General features: G+C 41.5%; 1 protein-coding gene across 1 annotated transcript in view; it reads left to right on the top strand.

The window, feature by feature from the left end:
• The window catches only part of TEX14 (testis expressed 14, intercellular bridge forming factor), an 86,063-nt gene extending 68,319 nt beyond the window's left edge, over positions 1-17,744 (top strand). Inside the window, exons 22-32 of the mRNA XM_028109397.2 lie at positions 1,750-1,812; positions 2,317-2,444; positions 3,054-3,259; positions 4,422-4,521; positions 5,948-6,022; positions 8,687-8,764; positions 9,505-9,604; positions 13,533-13,625; positions 15,518-15,627; positions 16,882-16,933; positions 17,400-17,744. Of these exons, the coding sequence (XP_027965198.2) occupies positions 1,750-1,812; positions 2,317-2,444; positions 3,054-3,259; positions 4,422-4,521; positions 5,948-6,022; positions 8,687-8,764; positions 9,505-9,604; positions 13,533-13,625; positions 15,518-15,627; positions 16,882-16,933; positions 17,400-17,436 (1,042 nt within the window). The 3' untranslated portion in view covers positions 17,437-17,744. The remainder of the gene's footprint in view (positions 1-1,749; positions 1,813-2,316; positions 2,445-3,053; positions 3,260-4,421; positions 4,522-5,947; positions 6,023-8,686; positions 8,765-9,504; positions 9,605-13,532; positions 13,626-15,517; positions 15,628-16,881; positions 16,934-17,399) is intronic.
• The last annotated feature ends 8,900 nt before the right edge of the window (positions 17,745-26,644 follow it).

Genomic DNA, 26,644 nt, shown 5'->3' with positions numbered 1-26,644 from the left:
CCTGCTTGCGTTCCCTCTCTCGCTGTCTCTCTCTGTGAAATAAATAAATAAAATCTTTAAAAATAAAAATAGAAGGGCAGCATGAGGGATCCCTGTGGTGGTAGAAATGTTCTCTGTATCTTGACTGTATCAGTGTTGGTATCTTGATTGTGATATTGTGCTATAGATTTGCAAGATGTTATCATTCAGGGAAACATGGGTAAAGTGTTTCTTTAAACTTCATGTAAATATGCAGTGACTTCAAATTAAAAAGTCTAATTAAAAAAACTAATAATAGATGTAAAGTGCCTGATACAATAACATTCAATTACTTTCCCTATCTCTAGGCCTCAACTTTTTTATCTATAATAATTATACCTAGTATTTCCTAAGCAGCTACCATATACCAGGTACTTGGTTTTCTCAAATATAATTTATGTAACAGCCTTCTGAGGTGTATACTGTTATCTCCATTTTGCAAATAAGGAAAGCAAAATTCATTTTTTTCTAAGGCCGCAGTTAGTAAGTGGATGTATCAGTCAGGATAGTCTAGATTATGCTTATATAACAAACAACCCCCAGATTTTAGTGGCTTAAAACAGCAAAAATTTATTTTTTGCTCATGCTCCATGTCCATCGTGGATTGGCTAGGGGTGTTCTGTGCTATATTACCTTCTACCCAAGAGCCAGGCTGAGGAAGACTCCATCCTTGTATTTCCTTATTGCTGAGGCAAGAAAAAGGGAACGTGAATTGTGCACTGTCCTTAAGGTTTCTGCTCAAAAGTGATTCACATTATTTTCACTTATATTTCACTGGTTAAAACAAGTCATGCGGCCATTTATATAAATTAGGAGGGCCAAGAAGTGCTGTCCTACTGTATGCTTGGAAGAGAAACAAATACTCTAGTGAACAGAATTAATAAAGTCACAACTCAGTCCAAAATCCGTGCTTTTTCCTTTGTACCATTGATTTCATAGGATTGTTGCAAAGATTAAAAATATGAAAACAGGGGCGCCTGGGTGGCTCAGTCATTGAGTGTCTGCCTTCGGCTCATGTCGTGGTCCCAGGGTCCTGGGATCAAGCCCCACATTGGGCTCCCTGCTCTGTGGGAGGCTTTCTTCTCCCTCTCTCACTCCCCCTGCTTGTGTTCCCTCTCTTGCTATGTCTTTCTCTGTCAAGTAAGTAAATAAAATCTTTAAAAAAATATATGAAAACATATGGAAGAATTTAGTGTGGGATCTGGCTTGTAGTTTGTATTCAACAGATATTGAAATGGAATTCTAGATAGTGGTTAACGTAGAAACAGGTTAAGTTTGTGTTCATATTCTTTTCTGGTCATTTTTTTGGCATAAGTCTCTCTTGGCCTCACCTGATGACACGTGCAGGAAGCTGTCTCACAGTTGGTAATGTTGGTAATGTCCTACGGCTGTGCCCTTTGCCCCAGCCTCCATTCCCAGCAGATTTCCTGTGCTCTCTTGATTTCCTGAGGAACTCGCTCACTGTCATATAGCATCATTGGCTGATTTCAGATGGACTGATGCTTAGAGTGTATTTATTCAATCTCTGGAGAGGAAACTGAGGCCCAGAGAAAGGCCCAGACATGCCTGAGAACATATAGCTAGTCAGTAGCAGACCCAGGACCGGAACCTACTTTCCATTTCTGAGCTTAGTGCTACTTCTCACAGGGCTGATAAACTGATCCCTTGTACCAGGTTAGTGCACTCTGCTGACAGGGGATTCATATACTTTTTTCACTTTCTCTCTTACAGTACTGAAGGTGAACAAGAGGAGACATTAAAGGAATCACCAGAGGAGCTGAAGGAGAAAGCCATGTAGGGCCACCAAAGGGTTGCCTAAGGAAGCTGTGTAAAGTCTTGGTTTTAGGGGAATAGTATTTCCTTATTTGTAAGAGAACACTTTCTTCCCAGTTTTATGTTTACGTTTAATGTGAGCATGTTTCTTTTTTCACCGAAAACCTGTTATGATGATGTGATCTAAATTAATAGCATCTTATAATCAAGGAAGTACAGTGATAATGATGATGATATTAGTAAGTTTACATTTGAGGTAGATGAAATCTGTTTTCCATAAATATACTTTTGTCTGTGGAAATAGTTTATTTTTAGCTGCTGAGATATGTTTAAAGTTAGTATCTCTTTTTAGGATATTCTCTAATACTCTCTTTCAGATACATACGATAGTCTAAGATAGTCTAATTCTGGTCTACTGCCAAATAAAGATTGTTGTCAGGAGCATCCTTAAAAAGTACCCCTTGGTAATATATTGTTTGATTTTTCTAAACATCTCCTGATTACTTTGTGCTTTTAATTTCTTAGATCACTGACAGACATTCAAGAGCTGTCTAGTATCTCCTACGAACAAGATGGTTCTTTTAAGGAAGTCTCATGCAAAACCCCCAGAATAAACCACGCACCTACAAGTGTCAGCACTCCGCTCAGCCCAGGTAATCACAGCAGGGAGAAGTGTTTAAGGAGAAGAACAGTTCCTGCCCCACTGGCTTTGGGAAGCCAGCCGTGAGAACAGACCGGCAGGTATTTCCTCATAGTGCAGAGGTGTCTCTCTAGCGCCAGAGCTGATGGGGATAACCCCATGGGGGGCCAGGTAGGGGTTGTTGGTGGTGGTTATTAAGCAGCTATAGGGAGTTTTTTGACTTTGGTGGTAGAGACACGTAAATGCAAACTGTACTTTTTACTCTAACACTACCGAATTTAGTGCAAATACATTGGCTTCTCTAGAGTTTGTAACTCAAAACCTATCTTGCTTAAACATACATAGTTTTGAGTCCTCCAACCTCAACAGCCAGCATCAAATAGCCTCTCTCTGGTGTCCTTAGTTCCATTATATTTGTGGTTCCAATAATCTCCCTTTATTTTGATGGCCAACTTTAGAGACTTTTTTTTTTTTAATACTTTGAGGAGCTATGTGTCATAATCAGCGATTATTTTAGTTATTAACAATTTGGAGAATCCCTGGTATAGATAGAGAGTTTTGTATTTTTGTTTTTAAATAATGTAAAGGATTTGGAGACTAATTGCTCTCTTTTCTACAACAGGGTCAAGTTCTTCAGCTGCCAGTCAGTATAAAGACTGCCTTGAAAGTATCACATTTCAGATTAAAACAGGGTCTACCTCGTACTGGAACAGTCAGGAATCTATTCAAACTTCGTCTGAAAGATTTTCAACCGTTCGAGAGAAAGCAAAGAGCCTGGATTCCTTTCTGACTTCCTCTGAAACTGTCCCTTCAAGATTGACCGATCTTGTAAGTATACTGACTCTGCTTTCCATATTCATGGAATCAGCCCGAGGGCCTTAGGGATCCAAAGTACTAAGATTTCTCCAAATCCATTTTACAAAGAAAGCAAGAAATAAGCTGGATCTTCTCTAGGCCTTCTTGGGGTGTCTCTCTGAGTCTGTGTTATAGGATAGATCTTGGATTTTTGTGCCTTCCCCCCCACCAGAGATAATGTCTAGCAGTTTCTTTAAAGAGCCAAACTGCAACAGCTTAGAATGCTACTACCTTCACCTGCAGGGTACTTTCTGTCTACACATATCCTGCTCACTTGAGGAGGCTTGAGTTCTCCTTCCTCTTTGTTGCCTCCTCTGCTTGGTTCCCCAAGAGTTTTGATTGATCTCCACCTTCTCTGAACTCCTGAACTAATAGTCTGTAATAAAAACACATATTTCTGTACTACCTTCTCCACTCCTCCTCCTTCTGCCCCTGCTGTCCTTTTTTTTCTCTTCTCTCTCCCTCGTATTTCATACGTATAGTATCTTCAAGAAAAATACAAATTCCTTACTTGGCACTGCTCATTAAAAATCTGTTGACCATCCTATAGGCAGATTGATGACTGCTTTGGCCTTCAATTAAAAATCAGCTGCCGGGCACCTGGGTGGCTCAGTTGGTTAAGCGACTGCCTTCGGCTCAGGTCATGATCCTGGAGTCCTGGGATCGAGTCCTGCATCGGGCTCCCTGCTCAGCAGGGAGTCTGCTTCTCCCTCTGACCCTCTTCCCTCTCATGTGCTTTCTCTCTCTCTCATTCTCTCTCTCAAATAAATAAATAAAATCTTAAAAAAAAATTTCAACCATCTGTTAATTGGGCATGTTCTAAGTGCCAGGGAGCCTGCCAGGCCCTCTTCTAGGCATCCAAATATAAATAAGATAGACCTAGTCCCTGTCCCGGAGGAGTTCCCCATCTAGTGAGAAAGGCGGGTGGGATCCACACACAGGTGGGTACTGGGCACTGCAGAGGCAAAGAGGAGTGAGAAGGGTTTGCTGAGGAGGAGTGAGTTTGACTCAATCATCAAAACAAATGGCTTCTTCCATCAGTGAAACACAGGCTTACTCTTGGAAATGGTTGAACTGCATGGGTCTTTTGAGCTCAATATATGTGTCAGTTACCATGTTTATGTCTTACTTATAGAAAAGATTGTCTGCATTTACTGGGGCCGGTTCCTCCAGCATTGCTAAGTCACCTGACACATCGTCATCCCATGCCCCCCGGAGAAGGAGCCTGCCAAAAGGTATCCTGTGTTTTTAATATCGAAATAGAACCAAAATACAAAACAATAGTAAGCCAGTTTAAGGGAGCCTTCTTCTCATCTTTGATGCTACATTAGATTCCAACAGACATGCTATTTTCGGGCACCTGGGTGGTCATTAAACGTCTGCCTTTGGCTCAGGTCATGATCCCAGGGTCCTGGGATCGAGTCCCGCACCGGGCCCCCTGCTCGGCAGGGAGCCTGCTTCTCCCTCTCCCACTCCCCCTGCTTGTGTTCCTGCTCTCGCTGTCTCTCTCTCTCTGTCAAATAAATGAATAAAATCTTTAAAAAAAAACAAAAGAAACGCTATTTTCCCTCTGATTATAAAAGTAAAGTATACTTATTAAACAGAATTAAAAAGAGCTTTTAAAAAAAAACTACCACTTAATTCTACCACCATTTTTTAACGTCTTGTACTATTTTGGCATGTATCTTTTTTTTTTAAAGTAAACTCTCTGCCCAACGTGGGGCTCAAACTCACGTCCCCCGAGATGAAGGGTTGCATGCTGTACTGACTGAGCCAGCCAGGCACAGCTCTCTTTCATATTTCTAGAAATATGCAAAAATATATATATTTTTAGCATAGTTGAGATCATAATTGTGTGTCAGCTCTGGCCTTTTTTTCCCTCTGATTCTGTATTTTCAGGATTTCCCCTCAGTCAATGGAAGTTATTTGTAAATATGTGTAAATGGCTTCATAATAGTCCATTCTACATATGTTGCTTAACCATGCCCTAATGTTGAAGATTTATATTGTTTTCTAATTTTTGCTCTTTGTACAAAAATCTTTGTCTGTACCTCTGATCCCTTTCTTAGGATAGATTCTTAGGAGATGATTTTCAAACCAAAAGGTATGAGAATGTTAAAAGCTCTTGAGGTTTATTGCCTTTGGTATATTAATTTCAATGTCTTATGTTTTGGTGCAGTTCTTGGATTTTGTGGATTATGCTGAGGGGTTTTGGATAGTGTTATAACTGAGCAGTTAAGGAAAGGCCCAAAGAATGGTTGCTTCTGTATCCCCTGGCCTGATAATCTATAGAGAAAGACCTCCCACTTTATATGTTTTATTCATTTTGAGTGGTCCAGAGCGTCAGTATCCCTCCAGGAGCCCACAGCTGCTTGGTAAGAATTTGTACCTCACCTACCCTAATGTCCTTGGGGAGGAAAGGACACAGATCAGTCAGTACTGGGTAAGGGGCAAAGTAGGAAAGGGTTTGGAGTAAAAGGGGGAGTAAACCCGTTCACATGTTAGGAGGTGTCAACTAGGACTGCTGATGTGAAATGCTGTCTCCCTGCCTTAGTTTGTTTTACTGTTGAGAAGTCCTAGGTCAAGTCCATGTGGAAGCCGTGAAAATCCAGTTCAGGGCCAGGAAGGTGTTAAGTCATTTCCCCCTTTATCTTTTTTAAGCACTAGTAGAAGCCATTTCACAGCGTCACATTGATGAGCTACCACCACCATCTCAGGAGCTGCTTGACGAAATTGGTAAGGGATGTTTAATACCGAATGTGCTCCGTGACCACAGTGTGGTTCTTTGTCTAAAGTGTAAGCACTAGTACAAAAGACCCTCAGAAGGTCTGATCGAATGTACACAATTTAGGAAGGAGCAGTTTTCCAATAAAATGGGCCTCGCACTACTATTGAAACCTGGCCAGGATAATTAGCCTGTGTGTGTTGTCATTTTGTTACTTAAAGGGCCTATGGTAATGATTCTAAGAGAAGTTAACATTTGAGTGGTTTATTATGATGAAATTCTTTTACTAAAGGGATTTTTTTACTTCCTTTTTGAACGAAACTAGCCATAACTTGGGGACCTGATGTCTGGCTACTGAGGCCAAGACATCCTGTACTTTCAGTTTTGCCATTAGCAGGAGGTATTAAAGGTATTGGCAGCATGGATGAATCACTTTCCCAGGGGCAGAGATGTCAGTGGCATAAGACCTAATGAGACCAGAATTTTCCATTTCAGGCAGAGACCCAGTTATACCAGCTCAATTTAATAGTAGCTGGATGGGCTGGCCCTGCCCAGCTGAGCCAATGCCGAATAAATGGCATCATTGGGACAGGTGGTTTCCTTACCCAGGAAAGACCCGACTGTTCTCTTCTTGACAGCCTGGCTGACCAGCCCCTTACCCTGAGAGGACACATCTTGTCAGACCTCTGATGGCCCAGTTCTTGGTATGGGGCCTCTAGAGAATTTCCTGAGATGCACCAGCTGGTTTTCAGGGTCTCTGAGGTTTTGTGTTTCATCAGAAAGAGGGAGGTAAATGAGGACCTATGTGGTCTGACTCAATGGACAGCTATCGCAACCCCAAGCCCCTGACTGTGGGTCTGAAGAACTAGGGTGGAACCAGTCAGAGCTGCCAGAACCTTCCCTAGTTTCTTTTTCCGTACTCACAGGCCCTTCTTACCTCGTCACACCTCTCCCACAATGCCACAGGGTCATAGGGGTGTGTTAGGTTAAGCTCTTAGGGTTCCCACTCCCACACTGGCTTTCCTTCTCTAGAAATCCCCAGGGAGTCTTTGCAAATCCTCCTCTCTAGTTCCTCTTCATAGTATAGCAATTGAACTGCTGCTTAGAAGAGTAAAGGTCACCTACACACATCCAGCTCAGGTAAATTCTCAGTGTCATTTGTTCCTTGGTCATGACTTAAGGTAGTATTTGTAGGTTTCTTTGTAGTTTGACCTTAGAGATACTTTCCCTCTGGATCCCGCTGTCTCCTCTTTCAGTCACCATATGGACTCCCCCATTTCAGCAGCTGTCAGCAGGCTTCCTCCTGGGCTCCAGCCTCATGGCACAGCTGTACCCCAGTACGCTCTGAGGAAACCCTTCCTCATTTTACTTACGGGAATTATCTGGACCAGGTTTCTAGGTGATGTCTGCACTTTGACATGGGTCAGTAATTTCCCAGAAAGACAAAAGCGAGAGGGCACTTGGGTGGTTTCTCCTAATGATGGGCACTCCCACGCAATTATTGTATATTATCATTTTCTTGTTCCACCTCAGGAGAGCTTTGGGGAGTGACCTGGTGCTGACACCTGTTCTTTTGGAGGACCCACATCCAAAGCTCTAGGCTTCTGACAAAGGCCTAAAGGGGGGGATCCTCTAGAACCCTAGGATATAGGTGATCCTTTAAGATCAACAAGAGACTACTTTTAACAAGGATAAAAATGGATTTTTTATTTCAAATTACTTGAAATGATCAAATGGGGCCCCTTGATGCCCAGGAGCTGCCAGGAAGCTTCCTGACCTACAGGAAGAGAGAGCCCTGTGCCTGCACACAACAGGGCTGCGTCAGGGAACCCAAGGTCCCTCTGTGTGCTGCCTCCCAGCTATCTCCCTGCTCTGCGGGGAGCACTTGAAGCATACTGTGCAGCTAACAAATGCACAGCAGGATGCAGGGTTTAGCAGATCCTTGTCTTGGTCTTGTGGTCAATTCTTTAGGAACTGGAAATTATAGATATTCTTTGCCCTAGGTCTTTTGATAAACTAGGTAAAAAATATGAAACATAGGCCACAGGGATGGGGAAAATTGGAGGTTGCTTTGATGTTGTTCCACACTTTTTGAGAGAGGATAAAATAGAGATTAAGAGCATAGATCTTAGAGCTGGACCATCTAGGTTCAAATCCCAGCTCTGCATCTTACTCTCTGTGATTCCAGGCAAGGTCCCCAACCTTTCCTTACCTTCATTTCCTCATCTGCTAAACAGGAATGGAAATCACATGATCAGTCTTGTAGGGTTGTTGTGAAGACTGCAAACATTAATCTTGAATGAATGTGTGTAAGTTAAAAACACTACCTGCCACATAGAGCTCTGCAAATGTGACCTATTATCGTTACCGTTTTTGTTTTTATTTTTAGTGTTGGAGGGGATCGAATGCCCTAGACCAGTGGTTCTCAAACTTTATCAGCTGTCAGAGTCACCTGGAGGGCTTGTAAAATATGATTGCTTGGCCCCACCCCCAGAGTTCCTGACTCAGTAGGTCTGAGATGAGGCCTAAGAATTTGCATATCTAAGTCAGAGTATACTGAGTATAACTGAGGCTGCTGATCCAAGGGCCACCCTTTGAGAACCACTGCCCTAGAGAATGGTGTGACATGTAAAGGAAGAAATAACTTGCCTTCTGCTTTTGTATAATTGTGACAGAGCACTTGAAGCAGGAGCAGGCCTCATCCACGGTGTTGGGGGAGAACACAGCAAGTCATCTGGGCATCACTGCAAATGGTAAGCCAACTACCCAGATCATTTTCATCAGGTCCTTGCTGTAACACTGTCCTTGGCAGCACATTGGTACATTTGGGGGACTGCGGACCTTGAAGTCAGGCACAATTCCACCTCAGTTGCCACTTTTGTACTGCAAACTAATGTCTCTGAGCCTCAGTCATCCTCATCTGTAAAATGGGGATAATTCCTACCTCCTGATGTATGCAATATCTCTAAGCACAGTGCCCGCTACATTGTAAGATACCGCACAAACCTTCCCTTCATAGGACTGCTGGCAGGATGAAATGAGATAGCATTACGAGATGCCTGGCATACATTAAAGGGTACTACCCTTCCCCACCCAAATTCCTTCCTTGAGGCTTCAACCTAGAAACATCTAACAAGTGAGAACAGAGTAGTCCCCCAAAGTAAATCTGGGCAATTTGTTTCCAGGGTCTCCTGCCTCCTCTTTTATGCGCCCTTTTTTTCCTCTGTTTCCTCTGTCTCTCTTGAGTCTTGGCACAGGTAAGGTTTCTTGTCACTTTACCTGGCACCAGAGAGCTCCCAAGACCCCAGAAGCAGCTGCTGTGGTTGCAGGCACCCTGCAGACTGCCACCTGGTCCCTGGCTCTCCTGGGAAGAAGTCGTGCAGTGCATGCTTCAGGGACCACTGATTTTAATTTTTTGTACTCTATTTTAAGGCAGCCTTTCTCAATTGTTTTTTGATGTTCTAATAAAGTTAAGTCTTTCAACTGTTTTTAGATCAAAGGCATTTAGAAGAACAAGCAACTAACTGTGAAAAAGAAGATAGCAGTATGCTTTGGACCAAAGAAACTCAGGATCTAGAAGAGGACACGGAGAGGTAACAGAAAAAGCTGGACTTCTGAAAGGATTTACTATATGGTATTAGTTTGTATTCATTTTTCTTCTGATATTTGACAAATAAGATGGGAAGAAAAGGTCTTTCTTCATACTATTCTAATAGCCCCTATTCCTAAAAGTTTTTTGGTTTTTATTGTAATTGTGATAAACATAACATAAAATTTTCAAGGGTACAGTTCAGTAATGTTAAGTATATTCACATTGTTGTGCAACCAGTCTCTTAAACTTACTCATCTTACAAAACTGAAACTCTTTTTTTTATTATGGTAATCACCATACATTACATCATTAGTTTTTGATGTAGTGTTCCATGATTCATTATTTGCGTATAACACCCAGTGCTCCACGCAGAACGTGCTCTCTTTAATACCCATCACCAGGCTAACCCATCCCCCACCCCCCTCCCCTCTAGAACCCTCAGTTTGTTTCTCAGAGTCCATCGTCTCTCATGGTTCCTCTCCCCCTCCGATTTCCCCCCTTCATTCTTCCCCTCCTGCTCTCTTCTTTCAAAACTGAAACTCTTATACTCAAAAACCAACTGCCCATTTGCCCTTTCTCAGTTCCTAGCAACTGCCATTCTACTTTCTGTTTCTATGAATTTTTTTTAAAAGATTTTATTTATTTATTGAGAGAGAGAGAGAGAATGGTAGAGAGCATGAGAGAGAGGAAGGTCAGAGGGAGAAGCAGACCCCCTGCTGAGCAGGGAGCCCGATGTGGGACTCAATCCCGGGACTCCAGGATCATGACCTGAGCCGAAGGCAGTCGCTTAACCAACTGAGCCACCCAGGCGCCCCTGTTTCTATGAATTTGACTCCTCTTGATACCTCATATAAGTAAAGTCATACAGTATTTGTCATTTTGTAACTGGTTTATTTCACTTAGCATAATATCCTCAAGGTTCATCCATGCAACGTAGTCAGAATTTCCTTTTTTTTTTTTTTAAGATTTTGTTTATTTGAGAGAAAGAGAGCACGAGCAGTGACAGCGGCAGAGGGAGAGGGAGAACAGGCTCTCCGCTGAGCAGAGAGCCCAGTGTGGGGCTTGATCCTGTGAGTCAGGATCATGACCTGAGCTGAAGGCAGACGCTTAACCAACTGAGCCATCCAGGCGCCCCAGAATTTCCTTCTTTTTTAAGGCTGAATTCCTCTGTGTGTGTGTTTGTGTGTCTATGTGTTACATTTTGTTTATCCATTCATTTACTGGTTAGACACTGGGTTACTTCCATCCTTTGCCTACTGTGAATAATGCTCTTATGAACACGGGTGTACAAATATCTCTTCTAAACATCCTGCTTTCAATTATTTTGGATATGTACCCTGAAGTGGTATTGCTGGATCACATGGTAAATCTATTTTTAATTTTTTGAGGAAATACCATACTGTTTTCCACAGCAGCTGCACCATTTTACATTCCTACCAACAGTGCAGAAGGGCTCCAATTTCTTCACATCCTTGCCAATACTTGTTATTTTCTGGATTTTTTGATAGTAGCCACTCTAAGGGAATGAGTATGAGGTGATATTGTGGTTTTGATTTGCATTTCCCCAGTGATGAGGGATGTTGAATACCTTTTCATATGGTCCATGGCCATTTGTATATTTTCTCTGGAGAAAAAAATATTCAAGTTCTTTGCCCATTTTTTAATAGGATTTTTTTCTTGTCAGGTTGTTTTTTTGTTTTTGTTTTTACTTCATTTTGTGAGGCAAACATAGGTTTTAGCTTGTTAAAAAAAAAATGTTCCATTAAAGCCTTAGAAGAGAATTTTTTTAGATATTTGTAGCCAAATAAGAGAAAATGGGGGCAGTCACCCAGACAGTTGAGTCTAAAAACACAAGGTTGCGGGGCGCCTGGGTGGCTCAGTCGCTAGGCGTCTGCCTTCAGCTCAGGTCATGATCCCAGGGTCCTGGGATCGAGCCCCGCGTCGGGCTCCCTGCTCCGCAGGAAGCCTGCTTCTCCCTCTCCCACTCCCCCTGCTTGTGTTCCTGCTCTCCCTGTCTCTCTCTCTGTCAAATAAATAAATAAAATATTTATAAATAAATAAATAAATAAAAACACAAGGTTGCCTCAAGAAACCCCGTTCCATTCCTGATTCAGAGCTCTCCTTTGACCTGTGCTGTAAGGTAAACCACTTCAGCTCACCTCTTGTGCCTTCTGACTTCTTTGCCTTGCCCTAACTGTCATTCGGGGCCAGGACTGGCATGAGGTGAGTGAGACACACTCCTTGGGCACAAAATTGAAGAAGACACCAAAAAACGCAGGTGTCAAGATAAATTATTTTAATGTGGTATTTTTAAAAATGAAAATTGATGCCAAAAAATCCACGATGAGCAAAATGTCTAAATTTTGAAGAAAAAGAGGATCTGAATCTATCCTTGTACCATTCGTGTTATTCTAATCCTGTGATCCTTAGGGTAGCCTGCAGAATTCTTTCAACTGCAAATGATAGAGAACCCCACCATTGTGCTTAGATGAGTTTGTCTCACACAAGAGGCAGTCCCGCTGGTTGGCAGGGCATGCCTGGGATAGCACCTTGGTGATGTGACCAGGGACTTAGGCTCTTTGGATATTCCTGCTTTGCCACTTTAGCATGTTGACCTTTATTTTCAGACTTGTCACCTCCTGGTTGCAAGGTGGCTGCTATCCACTACCAGGCAGAGATAAAAGGGTGGGGCAAAGGAATATTCTGACTCTGCCCCTTTTTATCTGGAAAGCACTTTCCCAGAAGCCCTCCCTAGTAGGAGATATAAGGCCCTACTTATATCTCACTGGCCAAATGTGATGCATGACCACCCTCAGTTGCAAGGGAGACTATAAATTGAGTTTTTAGTTTTTTAGCTGCTATAGAAGAAGAAGGCAAGGGAGAAGAGTGCTATGAATAACTTTTAGGTAGTGAATCGTTTCTGTCACACTCTTCAAGGGCTAAATTATTCTATATGAGGAAGGAAAAGAAAGACCTGGAAGGGAAGGTCTGGGAAGTGGAGGAGGAGACTGGAGTCCTGGGACCAGCAAGGGGAAGGTCCTGGGGAGACAGAAAAGACAAAGAGGCAAAGGGGGAAGAAGATAAATACTTTTTTAAAGTTTTAGATATCTTTTTTTCTAGGAATGCCTGGGTGGCTCAGTCAATTAAACATCTGCCTTCGGCTCAGGTCATGATCCCAGGGTCCTGGGATCAAGTCCCACTGAGCTCCTTACTGAGCAGGGAGCCTGCTTCTTCTTCTGTCTGCTGCTCCCCCTGCTTGTGTACACTCACTCTGTCTCTCTGACAAATAAATAAAATCTTTAAAAAATAGTAAATAACTAAAAAAAGAAATCTTTTTTCTGTAATGTATAAATCCAGCCCTTCCATCTCCGCAAAACACCTTCAGTAAAAATGTACATCATTATTCAAGCAAAAGAAGATTAGCTCAAAAAGCCAAGTTAAATTTGGTTGTATAAAGTGCTTTGCTCGTGATCAAAAGTTAGCTACTATAACTGTTTTCCAAAAGGGCTGGCTGTGCTGGACACAGATAGATGCCCACAGTGGGACTTTTCAGGCCTTCCAAAAACACTCTCTGCATCCTTTAGCCTCAGAGGCAGTTCTTCATCCAAAAAAGTAGTAATGAGTGTACAGTTCTAGCCTCAGGTAGACATTGACTTAATGACATAGAATTGAGACTGAGTCTAACATTGGACTTTGGGAGGTAACTATGGGTGCTGAGGCTTTTGGTCAAGGGGCTAAAGAAGGGTTTTGGTCTGCATTTAAATCGGATCTCAGTGACCTCTGCTGCTGTAGGTAGTCTCACTGAGCTCTCATTTTCTCATGTGTATGGTGAAAGCACAGGTTTGAAGGGCCTTCCCCACTCTAAAACACTGTGCCCCCTTGTCATGGGACAAGAATTGTCTCAATTCTCTTCACTTACCCTTGGACAGAGCTCACTCTACTCTCGATGAAGACCTAGAAAGGTGGCTGCAGCCCCCTGAGGACAGCACGGAGCTACAAGATCTCCCTGAAGGTTCTACAAGGTTATTGTTCTCCCATCAGGGGATCATTTTCTTCTTTTTCAGGAAGGAGGTCTAGATTTTAGTTTGTTTTTTGTTTTTTTTTTTTAAATACTTTGACTCCTTGAAGAATGAGTGTCTGGTGATGTCATTACATTGCTGCTGTTAAGCCAGCCTTGACTCCTGTCTGCCCCTCTTCCTCCAACCACCCACAGCGCTCAAGATACTGATTACCAGATTGATATCACTATACAGAGAGGCCTCCAAGATTGCGTACCTTGGCCCTGTCACCTCCAACATTTTCATCAGCCATTTGAATTAAATCAGAAAAGGCATGCTTATCAAATTTTTAGATAACAAATCTAAGAATGAATGCTAATGTGATAGGTGGTAGACTGTGGATTCAAAATAGTCTTGACAGGTGGAAATCTTAGATTCCTCTAAAAGATGAAAGTGAGCATTGAGATGTGTAGAATGTGAGGGATCTGACCTAATGGAGAATTTTTGACTGGAAGCTCCTCCTCACTGCAGTTTCATTGAAGGGAGGAAGTGTGTCTTATTTTTATATGCTCAGCATTTAGCATGCATTTTGAGACATGGTAAGAATTCAAGAAATTTTTCTTGAAGAGGGCATAAATAGTGACTCCATGAGATCTCAGTTTGATGCAATTGCTAAAAAGGTCAGTGCAGCATTAATGCTGAACAGACAGAGATGTGTTGTCCAGGGCAATGTCTCACACTAGAGAGGGGACTCCTGGGACACAGTGTGGGGCGTCTTCCTGGGTGCCATAGTTTAAAAGCGATGTTGACAAACAGAAGAGGGTGGCCCTAGAACAGTCAGACGTCTGGAAACCATGTCCTGTGAGAACAGCTGAAGGATCTGGGGAGGCTCAGCCTGAGAAGCACGGGTGGGGTTGAGGATTTGATAGCTGCCCTCAAATACCTGAGATACTGTGAAGTGAAGAGAGTCTGCTTACTCTCCTCTCCCCCAAAGGACAGAGCTAGTGACTAGAAACTGCAGAGTTAGGTATTTTTATGCAGCAAACCACACTCTTTCTAAGAGCCATAGCCATCTGATAGAGAGAACAACTGCCTTTACGCTCCCTTGACCACCAGCTCCTCCCACTCAAGCACAGGCTAGACAACGCTGGGCCTGGTCATCTGGATGGAGGTGGGAAAGACCCTCAAGGCTTCCTCCCATTCTAGAGCCTATGATTCTATCAGTGATGAGAGGTTAGGAGGGGAAAAATCCTTTTTGCTCTAGCTGGCTTTATTTTCTCTCTCATTTTACATATTTTGTTTTGAATATTTAGCAAATGAAAACAGAAGAAAAATCCCTAAACAGTGTCAGATTGGTTGAGCCAGCATCTGTTGAGCACTGACAGTGAGCCAAGCGCTGTGCTGGAGAAGCAGAGGGATAGGATGTCTCTGCTTTTCAGGAGTTTACCGTTGAGTGGGGGAGATGCTTTCTGCTTACTAGTTTGGCAAACATGGCCTTAAATCATTAGATATTTCAATCAGAGATACTTCAGAGAGAGTTCCAGGAAATGAAGTAAGGTAATAAAATAAATGGTGGTTATAAAAAGGACACCAGTTAGAACATAAGTGAAATGCTTTGTGGGGGTTGGGTAGAGGGGGATAATATAGCCTCGAGGTTGAGAGCAGAGTCTGAGACAGACTGCTTGGGTCAGATCCCAGTTCCAGGACTTACCAGGCTGTAACTAAACTTCTCTGTGCCTCATGGTAGTGGTGACTACCTCATAGAGTTGTAATAAGAATTAAATGAGTTAATGTACATTATAGCGCACAAGCTAATGCCTGGCCACTAGGGCCACCTATTATGATTCCTTTGGAGCAGTCCTGGTCTCCTGGCCATCGTGCTTATGGTTTGATGCTCAAAATCATTGTCATTGAAGGGAGGCAAATATCAAGGATCAAGAAGCTGGTGAAAAGAAAAGAAAAGGGGAAGAAAGGATCAAATCAGAGAGAAGGAAATCAGACAGTTTCTTACGAACTTCTGAAGAAGGTATGAATGAATGATTATTTATGATGTAGCCTGGAGTCCTTGCGGTGTGATAAGCATCCGAGTTATTTAGAAATACTTCCCAGATGCTATAAATAATCCTTCTGTGCTTTCCTCCTGTAGTTCAGCCCATGTTCTCTCTAAATTGCCAGTTGTATTATCTTCATCACAAAACAGTAAAAACACCCAATTCTATTTCTACAGCAAAAGCCTTCGGCCAGTTTCATCAGCTTATCTTACACACTCTCTGGGAAGATGTTTTGCTTCTAATTGTCTGGTGTCTTCAAAAGAGTTCTAAATTTAGCTCCTGCAGAATCTGATAAGAAATCATAAACTGGAATTTAAGTGGAGTCTACAAGTAATATGAAAGGATAAATTAATCTTATTTTAAAACCATTTCGACAGAGCTTTAGGCGTCATTCACAAATGACACCCCTCTATATTTAAAGTTCCTTCTACTTAGGAAGTTAGAAATACTAACTCTTTCAGAATATCTGGTATCCCTTGCATCCCTTCCCTGGTTCATTCTCACTCCTCCTCCTTTCTCTGCCCTGTTTTGTGCTTTGTGGACTCTATCTCCTGGGCTTCCTGGCCAGCAGGCTTCCCGCTGGTCAGTAGGAAGAGGGCAGAAGAGTAGCTGGGGTATTACTTCCCCTGCCTGCCTACTTCAACACCTAGTCTCTGTGTAGAAGTGGTGTCCCTCCAGAAGCACAGCTTCTGTGAGGCCGCCTGTCCTTCTCAGATCCAGCTATCACTGGGTCCCAGTAACTGTTCTGCCCCACCTCCCCTCCAGTCCCTCTGGACTTAGTAGTGATAATGGTTTCCCACTGCTGCTGGTCACTGGATGCCTTGCCAGCCCTTGTTTGCTCCCTTAACTCTGACTACCCCTGTGTAAGTAGTCACTTCGTTAAAGGGCTTGGGGGTGCATTTGGTTTCCTCTGGGACCCTGACTGGCACAGGGGTCCAGAGTGTATGAGCATTTAGCTAGTGTTGAATTCACTGAGAACATAATGCAGGGACTTTGTGAATTAGCATCATTAGTGTCCATTGATGTGACAGACAGCTGCAGAATGTTAGGAGGGGATGCCCATTAACCGTGTTTTTAGAAAGATTCTCTCTGTAGAAGAAAACAACCGTTGTTGGTAAGACAATTCACCCTAAACTAGAGAGAGAACACTAATGTGACTTCTGAATACTGGCACCCTTTGACCCAGACAGTAATTGGGTTGTGTTTTCTTCTTTCTATATTTCATCAAGAGGAACTAAAACCCTGTTTTTGGAAGCGACTGGGTTGGTCTGAACCATCCAGGTAATGAGTTGGCATATGCTTATAGGTCAAAGTTTACTGTCTGTAGACAACAGGAGCAGGCTTTAAACATTCGCCAGCATCTAAATAAACATGAATGATAAAGTTACTAATAAATTTCTTTAAATGATAATGAATTCAGGGTTGCTCAGTTTTTTATCTGTTAGTGTTTATAGTTAATTAAAATAAAAGGTGAAATTCATGCCAACTTTGGTGAAGTAGTCAGTAGATTCAGCACAAGAGCAGTTTTAGATGGAGGACAGAATGCTGCTTTCAGTTGCTTGGCAGTCATTGTGCATTCCCATGATATACTAGTTGATTATCTCCTTTGAATATAAAGATCAAAATCCCTTTCCCTTGAATTCAGTTGAATAGAAAGAAACTGCTCTTTGTGTCTTTCAAAAATGTGTGCACCAACTCGAAACTCCTTTTTTTTGTTGTTGTTGTTCTTTAAAAAATACACATACAGGATAATCGTGCTGGATCCGAGTGACTTGTCAGACTGATGGGAATTGGATCATAGGTGGACTCCTGGCCTGGGTTGGAGCATCCTGCTCGAGAGCTCCCCCCTCTCCTCATCTGCTTCAGTCACCTTCAGGGCAGTGATTCCGTTGCTCACACTTTGTTCAGTTGCCACCATAGACAGAACATTGGCCCCGTCTGTTTGCAGCACATTTAACAATTTGTTTCTGGTCCACATTTCTGAAAATTGAAAGGTAGCTTTTATTGTAAAATTTTCTCATTGTTTCCAGAATGGCTTTTGGTTTTGTTGTTTAAGATTTTTGAACACTTTAACTCCTGTTATATAATAAAATATTTACTTCTAATACCAATTTAGGTTTTAGCCGTGTAAGAGCTATTTCTTTGTTTTACTTATGGGGAGAGGAACTGCCACCCAAAGAGGCTTCAATTTCTGTTATGAAGTTTGACCTATAAGCAGCTACTGCTACCATCTCTCACATAAACCGGCACCAGTCATCTGTATTTTAGAATAGAAATACTGCCCTCCTCTTGGCTAGGATTGCCATAGTCCATTCCAGCTAGAATTGACTTACATGATGAAAGTACAGGTAGGAATAAAAGCCCAAGACCAAGATATTTTGAACTCTTTAAAGTGAACAAACATAATTTCTGTATACTTCAGATTTTATACCTCACATCATTAGTGCCATAGAGGAATATGAAATTGTGGTAATTTTGCCTCTAATGACTACTGGCCAGATGCATACACATGTCTAGCCTGGTTTTTATTTTGTTTGTTTGTTTATTTATTTATTTATTTATTTTTAAGATTTTATTTATTTGACAGAGAGAGACACAGCGAGAGGGGGAACTCAAGCATGGGGAATGGGAGAGGGAGAAGCAGGCTTCCCGCAGAGCAGGGAGCCCGATATGGGGCTTGATCCCAGGACCCTGGGATCATGACCGGAGCCAAAGGCAGATGCTTAACGACTGAGCCACCCAGGTGCCCCTAGCCTGGTTTTTAGAGGATCAATATACCTTCATCTACCTCAAGTTTGGAGCCTTCACATATGAATAAAAACCTTTTCTTAGAAGCTGTGTGCTGTTATGCAGTACTAGCCAGCTAACATTTTATTCTTAGCAAATAAATAGTAGATCTTTTATTTGTGAAAACTGAATTGTTCCTGTTAAGGATGGTTGTATTCATACAGTTCTTATTAGCACCACAGAATTTTACCCTGCACAAATAAAATAGGAAGGTACAAATCTATTTGAACATTTTGAAGCAAGAGACAGTTGCTTGTCACTGAAACCAGAAGAAAATCAAAGCAAATTACTTTACAAATAATACTATGTATAAGAAACTTGGCGGATACAGAGACTTGTAATATATAGTCCTTCCTCTCATAAACCTTTAATTGGTGAAACAAAACCAACATACCTAAAAAATATAAGGACTAATAGTCTTTATATTGTTAACATGTCAATACTACCTAAAGCAATCTATAGATCCAATGCAATCTCTTATCAGAACCCCAATGACTTGGATGCCTGGGTGGCTCAGATGGTTAAGCATCTGCCTTTGGCTCAGGTCATGATCCCAGGGTCCTGGGATCGAGTCCCACATCGGGCTCCCTGCTCCTTGGGAGCCTGCTTCTCCCTCTGCCATGAATAAATAAATAAAATCTTTAAAAAAAAAGAACCCCAATGACTTTTTTTTTTTTAAATAAAGATTTTATTTGTCAGAGAGAGAGAGAGAGAGCACAAGCACGGGGAGCGGCAGGCAGAGGGAGAAGCAGGATCCCATCTGATGCAAGGAGCCCAAGGCAGGACTTGATTCCAGGACCCTGGGATAGTTCTAAGATTTTTTTTTCTGTCAGTACCTGCGGTTCTTGGTCACGCTGCTTTGAAGAATGAAGAGGTAGACCAGACAGAGTGGTGGGCAGCAAAGCAAGGTTTATTGAGCGTTAGCAAAGTGATAGTACAAAGCTCCCGAGGAGGGAGGGGACCTGCAGGGTTGCCCCCCCAATGACTTTTTTTGCATAAATAGGAAAACTCTTCCTAAAATTCATATGAAATCTCAGTGGACCCCAATAGCCAAAGCAATCTTGCAAAAGAACAACAAAATTGGAGGACTCACCCTTCCTGATTTCAAAACTTGCAAAGCTACAGTAAGCAAAATAATGTGGTACTAGTGTAAAGACAGACATACAGATCAATGGAATAGAAGAGAGAGCTGAGGGGCGCCTGGGTGGCTCAGTTGTTCAGCGTCTGCCTTCATGATCCCAGGGTCCTGGGATCGAGCCCCGCATCGGGCTCCCTGCTCGGTGGGAAGCCTGCTTCTCCCTCTTCCACTCCCCCTGCTTGTATTCCCTCTCTCGCTGTGTCTCTCTCTGTCAAATAAATAAATAAAATCTTAAAAAAAGAGAGCTGAGAAATAAAACTTTGCACATACACTAGAACTCATACAGGAATTCAATAAAGTGGCAGGATATAAAATCAATGCACAGAAATCAGTTGCATTTCTATACACCAACAACAAGACAGAAGGAAAGAGAAATTAAGGAGTCAATCCCATTTACAACTGCACCCCAAACCATAAGATACCTAGGAATAAATCTAACCAAAGAGGCAAAGGATCTGTACTCAGTAAACTATAGAATACTCATGAAAAAAATTGAGGAAGACACAAAGAAAGGGAAAAATGTTCATGCTCGTGGATTGGAAGAACAAACACTGTTAAAATGTCTGCTACCTAGAGCAATCTACACATTTAATGCAATCCTTATCAAAATACCATCAACTTTTTTCAAAGAAATGGAACAAATAATCCTAAAATTTGTATGGAACCAGAAAAGACCCCGAATAGCCAGAGGAATGTTGAAAAAGAAAACCAAAGCTGATGGCATCACAATTCCAGACTTCAAGCTCTATTACAAAGCTGTAATCATCAAGACATACAAAACAGATACATAGATCAACGGAACAGAATAGAGAGCCCAGAAATGGACCCTCAACTCTATGGTCAACTAATCTTCGACAAAGCAGGAAAGAATGTCCAGTGGAAAAAAGACAGTCTCTTCAACAAATGGTGCTGGGAAAATTGGACAGCCACATGCAGAAGAATGTAACTGGACCATTTCCTTACACCACACAGAAAAATAGACTCAAAATGGAGGAAAGACCTAAATGTGAGGCAGGAATCCATCAAAATCCTTGACAACACAAGCAGCAACCTCTTCCTAGACACATCGCCAAAGGCAAGGAAAGCAAGGGCAAAAATGAACTATTGGCACTTCATCAAGATAAGAAGCTTTTGCACAGCAAAGGAAACAGTCAACAACACCAAGACAACTGACAGGATGGGAGAAGGTATTTGCAAATGACATATCAGATAAAGGGCTAGTATCCAAAATCTATAAAGAACTTATCAAACTCAACACCCAAAGAACAAATAATCCAATCAAGAAATGGGCAGAAGTCATGAACAGACATTTCTGCAAAGAAGACATCCAAACGGCTAACAAACACATGAAAAAGTGTCCAACATCTCTCGGCATTAGGGAAATCCAAATCAAAACCTCAATGAGATACCACCTCACAGCAGTCAGAATGGCTAAAATTAACAAGTCAGGAAACGACAGTTGTTGGCGAAGATGCAGAGAAAGGGGAACCCTCCTATATTGTTGGTGGGAATGCAAGCTGGTGCAGCCACTCTGGAAAACAGTATGGAGGTTCCTCCAAAAGTTGAAAATAGAGCTACCCTATGACCCAGCAATTGCACTACTGGCTATCACAAATGTAGTGATCCGAAGGGGCACATGCACCCCAATGTTTATAGCAGCAATGTCCACAATAGCCAAACTGTGGAAAGAGCCTAGATGTCCATCAACAGATGAATGGATAAAGAAGATGTGGCATACACACACACACACACACACACACACACACACACACACACACACACACAATGGAATATTACGCAGCCATCAAAAAATGAAATCTTGCCATTTGCAATGTGAATGGAACTAGAGTATTATGCTAAGTGAAATAAGTCAATCAGAGAAAGATAAGTATCATATGATCTCACTGATAGGAGGATTTTGAGAAATAAGACAGAGGATCATAGGGGAAGGGAGGGAAAAATGAAAGATGAAACCAGAGAGGGAGAAAAACCATAAGAGACTCTTAATCTCAGGAAACAAACTGAGGGTTTCTGGAGGGGAAGGGGATGGGAGGGATGGAGCGGCTGGGTGATGGACATTGGGGAGGGTATGTGAGCACTGTGAATTGTGTAAGACTGATGAATCACAGACCTGTACCTCTGAAATAAATAATACATTATATGTTAATAAAAAAATTAAGAAAAAAAACTTTGCACTTACAGTCAAATTATTTTTGACAAGAATGCCAAGACCATGGGGAAAGGACAGTCTCTTCAACAAATGGTGCTGGGAAAACTGGATCTCCACATGCAAAAGAATGAGATTCTTATCTAATATTTATCGAACACCATATACAAAAATTAACTCAAAATGGATTACCTAAATCTAAGGCTGAAAACAATAAAACTTTTAGAAGAAAATGTAGGACAAAAGTTTTGCAGCATTGGATTTGGCAGTGATTTCTTGGATACGACATCAAAGGTACAGCCAACAAAATAAAAAACAGACATGTTGGACTTAATGAAAATTTAAAATTTCACTATCCACAGAGTAAAAAGGCAACCCCTAGAATGAGAGAAATAATTTACAAATCATGTGTCTGATAAGGATCTATATCCAGAATATATAGAGAACTCCTAAAATTCAACAACAACAAAAAAATCCAATTCAAAATTGGGTAAGGACTTGAATACACATTTCTCCAAAGAAGATACATGAATAGTCAATCAAGAAAAGATGCTCAACATCACTATTAGGAAATGCAAATCAAAACTACAATGAGTTACCACCTCACATTTTTTACGGTGGCTACTATGGAAGAAACAGAAAACAAGTGTTGGCAAAAATGTTTCAAATTAGAACTGCTGTGCACTATTGGTGGGAATGTAAGACAGTATAGTCACTTTGGAAAGCGGTATGGTGGTTCCTCAAAAAATTAAAAATAGAATTACCATATGACTAGGGGCGCCTGGGTGGCTCAGTTGGTTAAGCGGCTGCCTTCAGCTCAGGTCATGATCCTGGGGTCTTGGGATCGAGCCCCACATCTGGCTCCCTGCTCAGCAGAGAGCCTGCTTCTCCCTCTCCATCTGCCTGACACTCTGCCTACTTGTGCTCTCTCTCTCTCTCAAATAAATAAATAAAACCTTTTTAAAAAATTACCATATGACCCAACAATATATTCCACTTCTGAATATTTACCCAAAAGAATTGAAAGCAGGGTCTCCCAAGAGATATTTCTATACCAATGTTCATGGCAGCATTATAGCTAAAATGTGCAACCAACAGTGTCCATAAATGGATGAAGGGACAAGCAAAATGTGGTAAATACAATGGAATATTATTCAGCTTTAAAAAGGAAAGAAATTCTGCAGTAAGCTACAACGTAGGTGAACCTTGAGGACATTATGCTAAGTGAAATAACACAATCACAAAAAGAAAACACCATATGATTCCATTTTTTTTTTTTTTTTAGTTACTTACAATAGTCCAAATGCTAAAGACAAAGTATAATGCTGGTTGTCAGGGCTGGGGTAGGGGGAGAATAGGGAGTTACTGTTTAACAGGTATAGAGTTTTTGTTTGGGATGATGAAAAAGTTCTAGAAATGGATAGTGAGTGGTGATGGCCTCACAACATTGTTATTGTACTTCATGACAATGCATTGTACACTTAAAAATGGCTAAAATGGTAAATTTACAAGATGAAAAGAGGGGGATGGATGGTGATGATGTTTGCATAACAGTGTGAATGTATTTAATACCACTAAACTATACACGTCAGAATAGTTAAGATGGTAAACGTTGTGTGTGTTTTACCCCAGTAAATTTTAAATTATGGAACAACCGGAAGTGGGCTAATGAGAAATTGTGTCATACAGATTTATTGACACAGAAAGATGTCCCTGACATATTATTGACTAATGCTAGTAATAGGATGTTAGTAGATACATTATGACCCCATGAAAATGTATAAATAAATGTCTACATGTGACAAATGCATAAATATCTAGAAAGATGCTTATTAAAGTAGTAAAATGGTCTTTTCAGGTGATTTCAATTTGTTATAATGCTCTTTAAGCTATTTTCAGTTTGGAGAATAGAAGGGGTTTAGGAATACTTAAATCAGTTGGAGGTAGGACTATAATGTCATTATAATTAAGTAACCATAAATGTAGTCAATTTTATTAGAATTCACTTGAAGAAAAACTGCTTAACAGAAAGGAATGATTAGTGTAAAGCGTAGAAAAATGAAATTTTAGGAGCCAGACACTGGGGATGGATGCTCAGTTAAAGCATTGTGGGGTGGGTGTATGAGGGGTGCACTTTGTAGGTCTAGGGCTCTGTGACAGGTATTGCCCTCTTGGGGATCATCATACTAACTTCTTGATCCAATTCCATGTTCACCAAGCAAATTTCTTCCTCTTGAAGTTGGTCTTTCTATAAGGAGAGAATGACCTGGCTTTCCAATCCACTCAACAGTTGTGTGTCTCAAAGTATATTAGTAAGTTGCTATTCTGGTTTATATATTGGGCTCTGTGCTTGGTTAATGAGAGTCAACACTAGAGAAATTGATTCTGCATAATCTATTGCTACATAAGAAGTCACCTCCAAAACTTAGTGACTTAAAGTAGCAATAATCATTGTATTTTATTTATTTATTTGAGAGGGTGGGGAAGGGCCCAAGCATGAGCAGGCGGAGGGGCAGAGGGGGAAGCAGACTCCCCGCTGAGCAAGGAGCCCAACTTGGGGCTTGATTCCAGGACCCTGGGATCACAGCCTGAGCTGAAGGCAGACACTTAACTGACTGAGCCACCCAGGTGCCCCAGAAATAACTGTTTATTGTCTCTAACAGTTTTTATATGTCAGGAATTCGGAAGTGGCTCAGCTAGGCAGTTGTGGCTCAGGATCTCTCCTGAGGTTACAGTTTGATGCATTTCCAATTTGGCTTACTCACATGACTAGCAAATTGGTCTGGACTGTTGACTAGGGACCTCAGTTCCTTTCTACCTGGATCTCCCATTGAGTGTCCTCACCATATGGCTGCTGGTTTTCCCCAGAGTGAGCAATCCAAGAGACCAAGACAAAAGGTGCAATGCCATTATGATCCAACATCAGAAGTCACATATCATTGGAGGACCTGGGTGGTGCCGTTGGTTAAGTGTCTGACTCTTGGTTTAGGCTCAGGTTGTGATATTGGGGTCTTGAGATCGAGCCCTGTGTTGGGCTCGGTACTCAGTGCAGAGTCTGCTTGGGATTCTCTCTTCTTCTCCCGCTGCCCCTCCTCCTTGTGCTCTCTCTCTCTCAAATAAAATTTATTAGAAAGAAAGAGAAGACTGTGAGCCAGCGGGGCAGGGTGGAGAGGGGAGAGGGAGAGAGAGAATCCTCAAGCAGACTCCCCGCTGAGTGCAGAGCCATTGTGGGGCTCCATCCCAGGACCCCGAGATCATGACCTGAGCCGAAACCAAGAGTGGGTCGCTCAACTGACCGAGCCACTCAGGCACCCCTAAATAAATAAATCTTTAAAAAAAAAAAAGAAGTCACATACCATCATTTCTGCTATATTCTATTGGTCACAGAGGGCAAGTCCTGATTCAGAATAAGAGGGCACAACATAAAGGCATGACTACTAGGAGGTGAGAATCATTGGGGGCCATCTGGAGACAGGCTACTACAGAGCCCATCAACCAAGTGGCCATCCCTGGCAATCCTGTCCCTCACTACATGGCTTCCATTAAAAATAAAACAGTTCAATATTGCTTTTACACCTGTCATCACATTTTGTCTTCATTATACCCCTGCCAGTAGGAAAAGCAAGAGAAGCAAGGGGGCATAACCCTCAAAGAACCCACCTGTGACTCAGGCACAGATTGATTAAAGTTAGACTATTTATGAGGAGGAAAATATCAAGATTCTGTGTGTGTTTTGCAACATTTATGTAAAAATCAACCTTTTGTGTTTACTTATCCTGAAATTGAACACTGAAAGGAAAAATATATATTTTTCCCCAATATTAAGAGAATGTAAACAAACAACTGAGCTGATTTTAATAAGATCAAAAAAGTGATAGCAGACTTAATGTTACATGTTGATAGGGTAATTCAAATTCACTCTCAATAAATTTATAAAGAGAAATATAATCTTCCCAGACAAACAAATAAGCATTATATTCTCATGGTTAAAGGTTATATATTATTAAGTCATTGTATTGAAAGTAGAATCTCAGGGGTGCCTGGGTGCTCAGTGGGTTAAGCATCTTGACTCTTGATTTTGGATCAGGTCAGGATCTCAGGGTTGTGAAATTGAGCCCCACCCCCATCGGCCACACTGTGAGTGGAGCCTGCTTAAAATTCTCTCTCTCCCTCTGCCCCTCCTTCTCCCAAAAAAAAAAAAAAAAAAAAAAGGAAGAAGAAGAAGAAAGTAGAATCTCAGAGGAAAGTTTTGTTCAAGTCAGCCAGTCTCAATTTTATAACAAGATACCAAATAAATATAAATAGGAACCATCTTCACTTCAACCTGGCTTACTCAGTATTTTCAAGATATCTGGCTTGTAAATATTCTACTTTCATCCTTTTTTGTAAAACAAGATATAATGGTTAGCCAAGTGTTTTATGAAGACTTGTCAGTAGCTCAAGGTTTCTCAGTCTATTGAGATTCCTGTTACCTAAAAACATGTTGGTTTTGGTTTTAATTTTGTCTTCAAGGTGAATTTAAAGATCCAGAAACAATGAGTCTGACCATCATATAACCACAATAATCCTTCAGAGTCAATGGTGGGATGTGGATATGGTAGAGAGGAGCCTGTGAAAGGGAAAGAAAGATGATCATGTCTCTCATCCAAAATGGTCATCCAAGATGCAAAGGCACTCTTCAAATCAAGAAAGAACCAGAGTCCATCTAATTAGGATAGCTGAGGGGAGAGGATTGTGAGAAAGGACACTAACATTTGTTATATGACCCCTACCAGACATTGGTTTCCAGATGAAGAAATCAAAGCTCAGGAAAGTCAAGTAACTTGTCTAAGGTGCACAACTAGTCATTTATGACTGAAACCAATGACTAACTTCGAATCCTTCCTACAATCCTATGCTC

Source organism: Eumetopias jubatus, unplaced genomic scaffold (genome assembly GCF_037043125.1).
Source record: "Eumetopias jubatus isolate StellerSeaLion01/CBP00866 unplaced genomic scaffold, mEumJub1_p1.0 scaffold_10, whole genome shotgun sequence".
Lineage (NCBI taxonomy): Eukaryota > Metazoa > Chordata > Mammalia > Carnivora > Otariidae > Eumetopias > Eumetopias jubatus.
The sequence above is the reverse complement of the archived record's forward strand: the minus strand, read 5'-3'. Positions and strand labels throughout refer to the sequence as shown.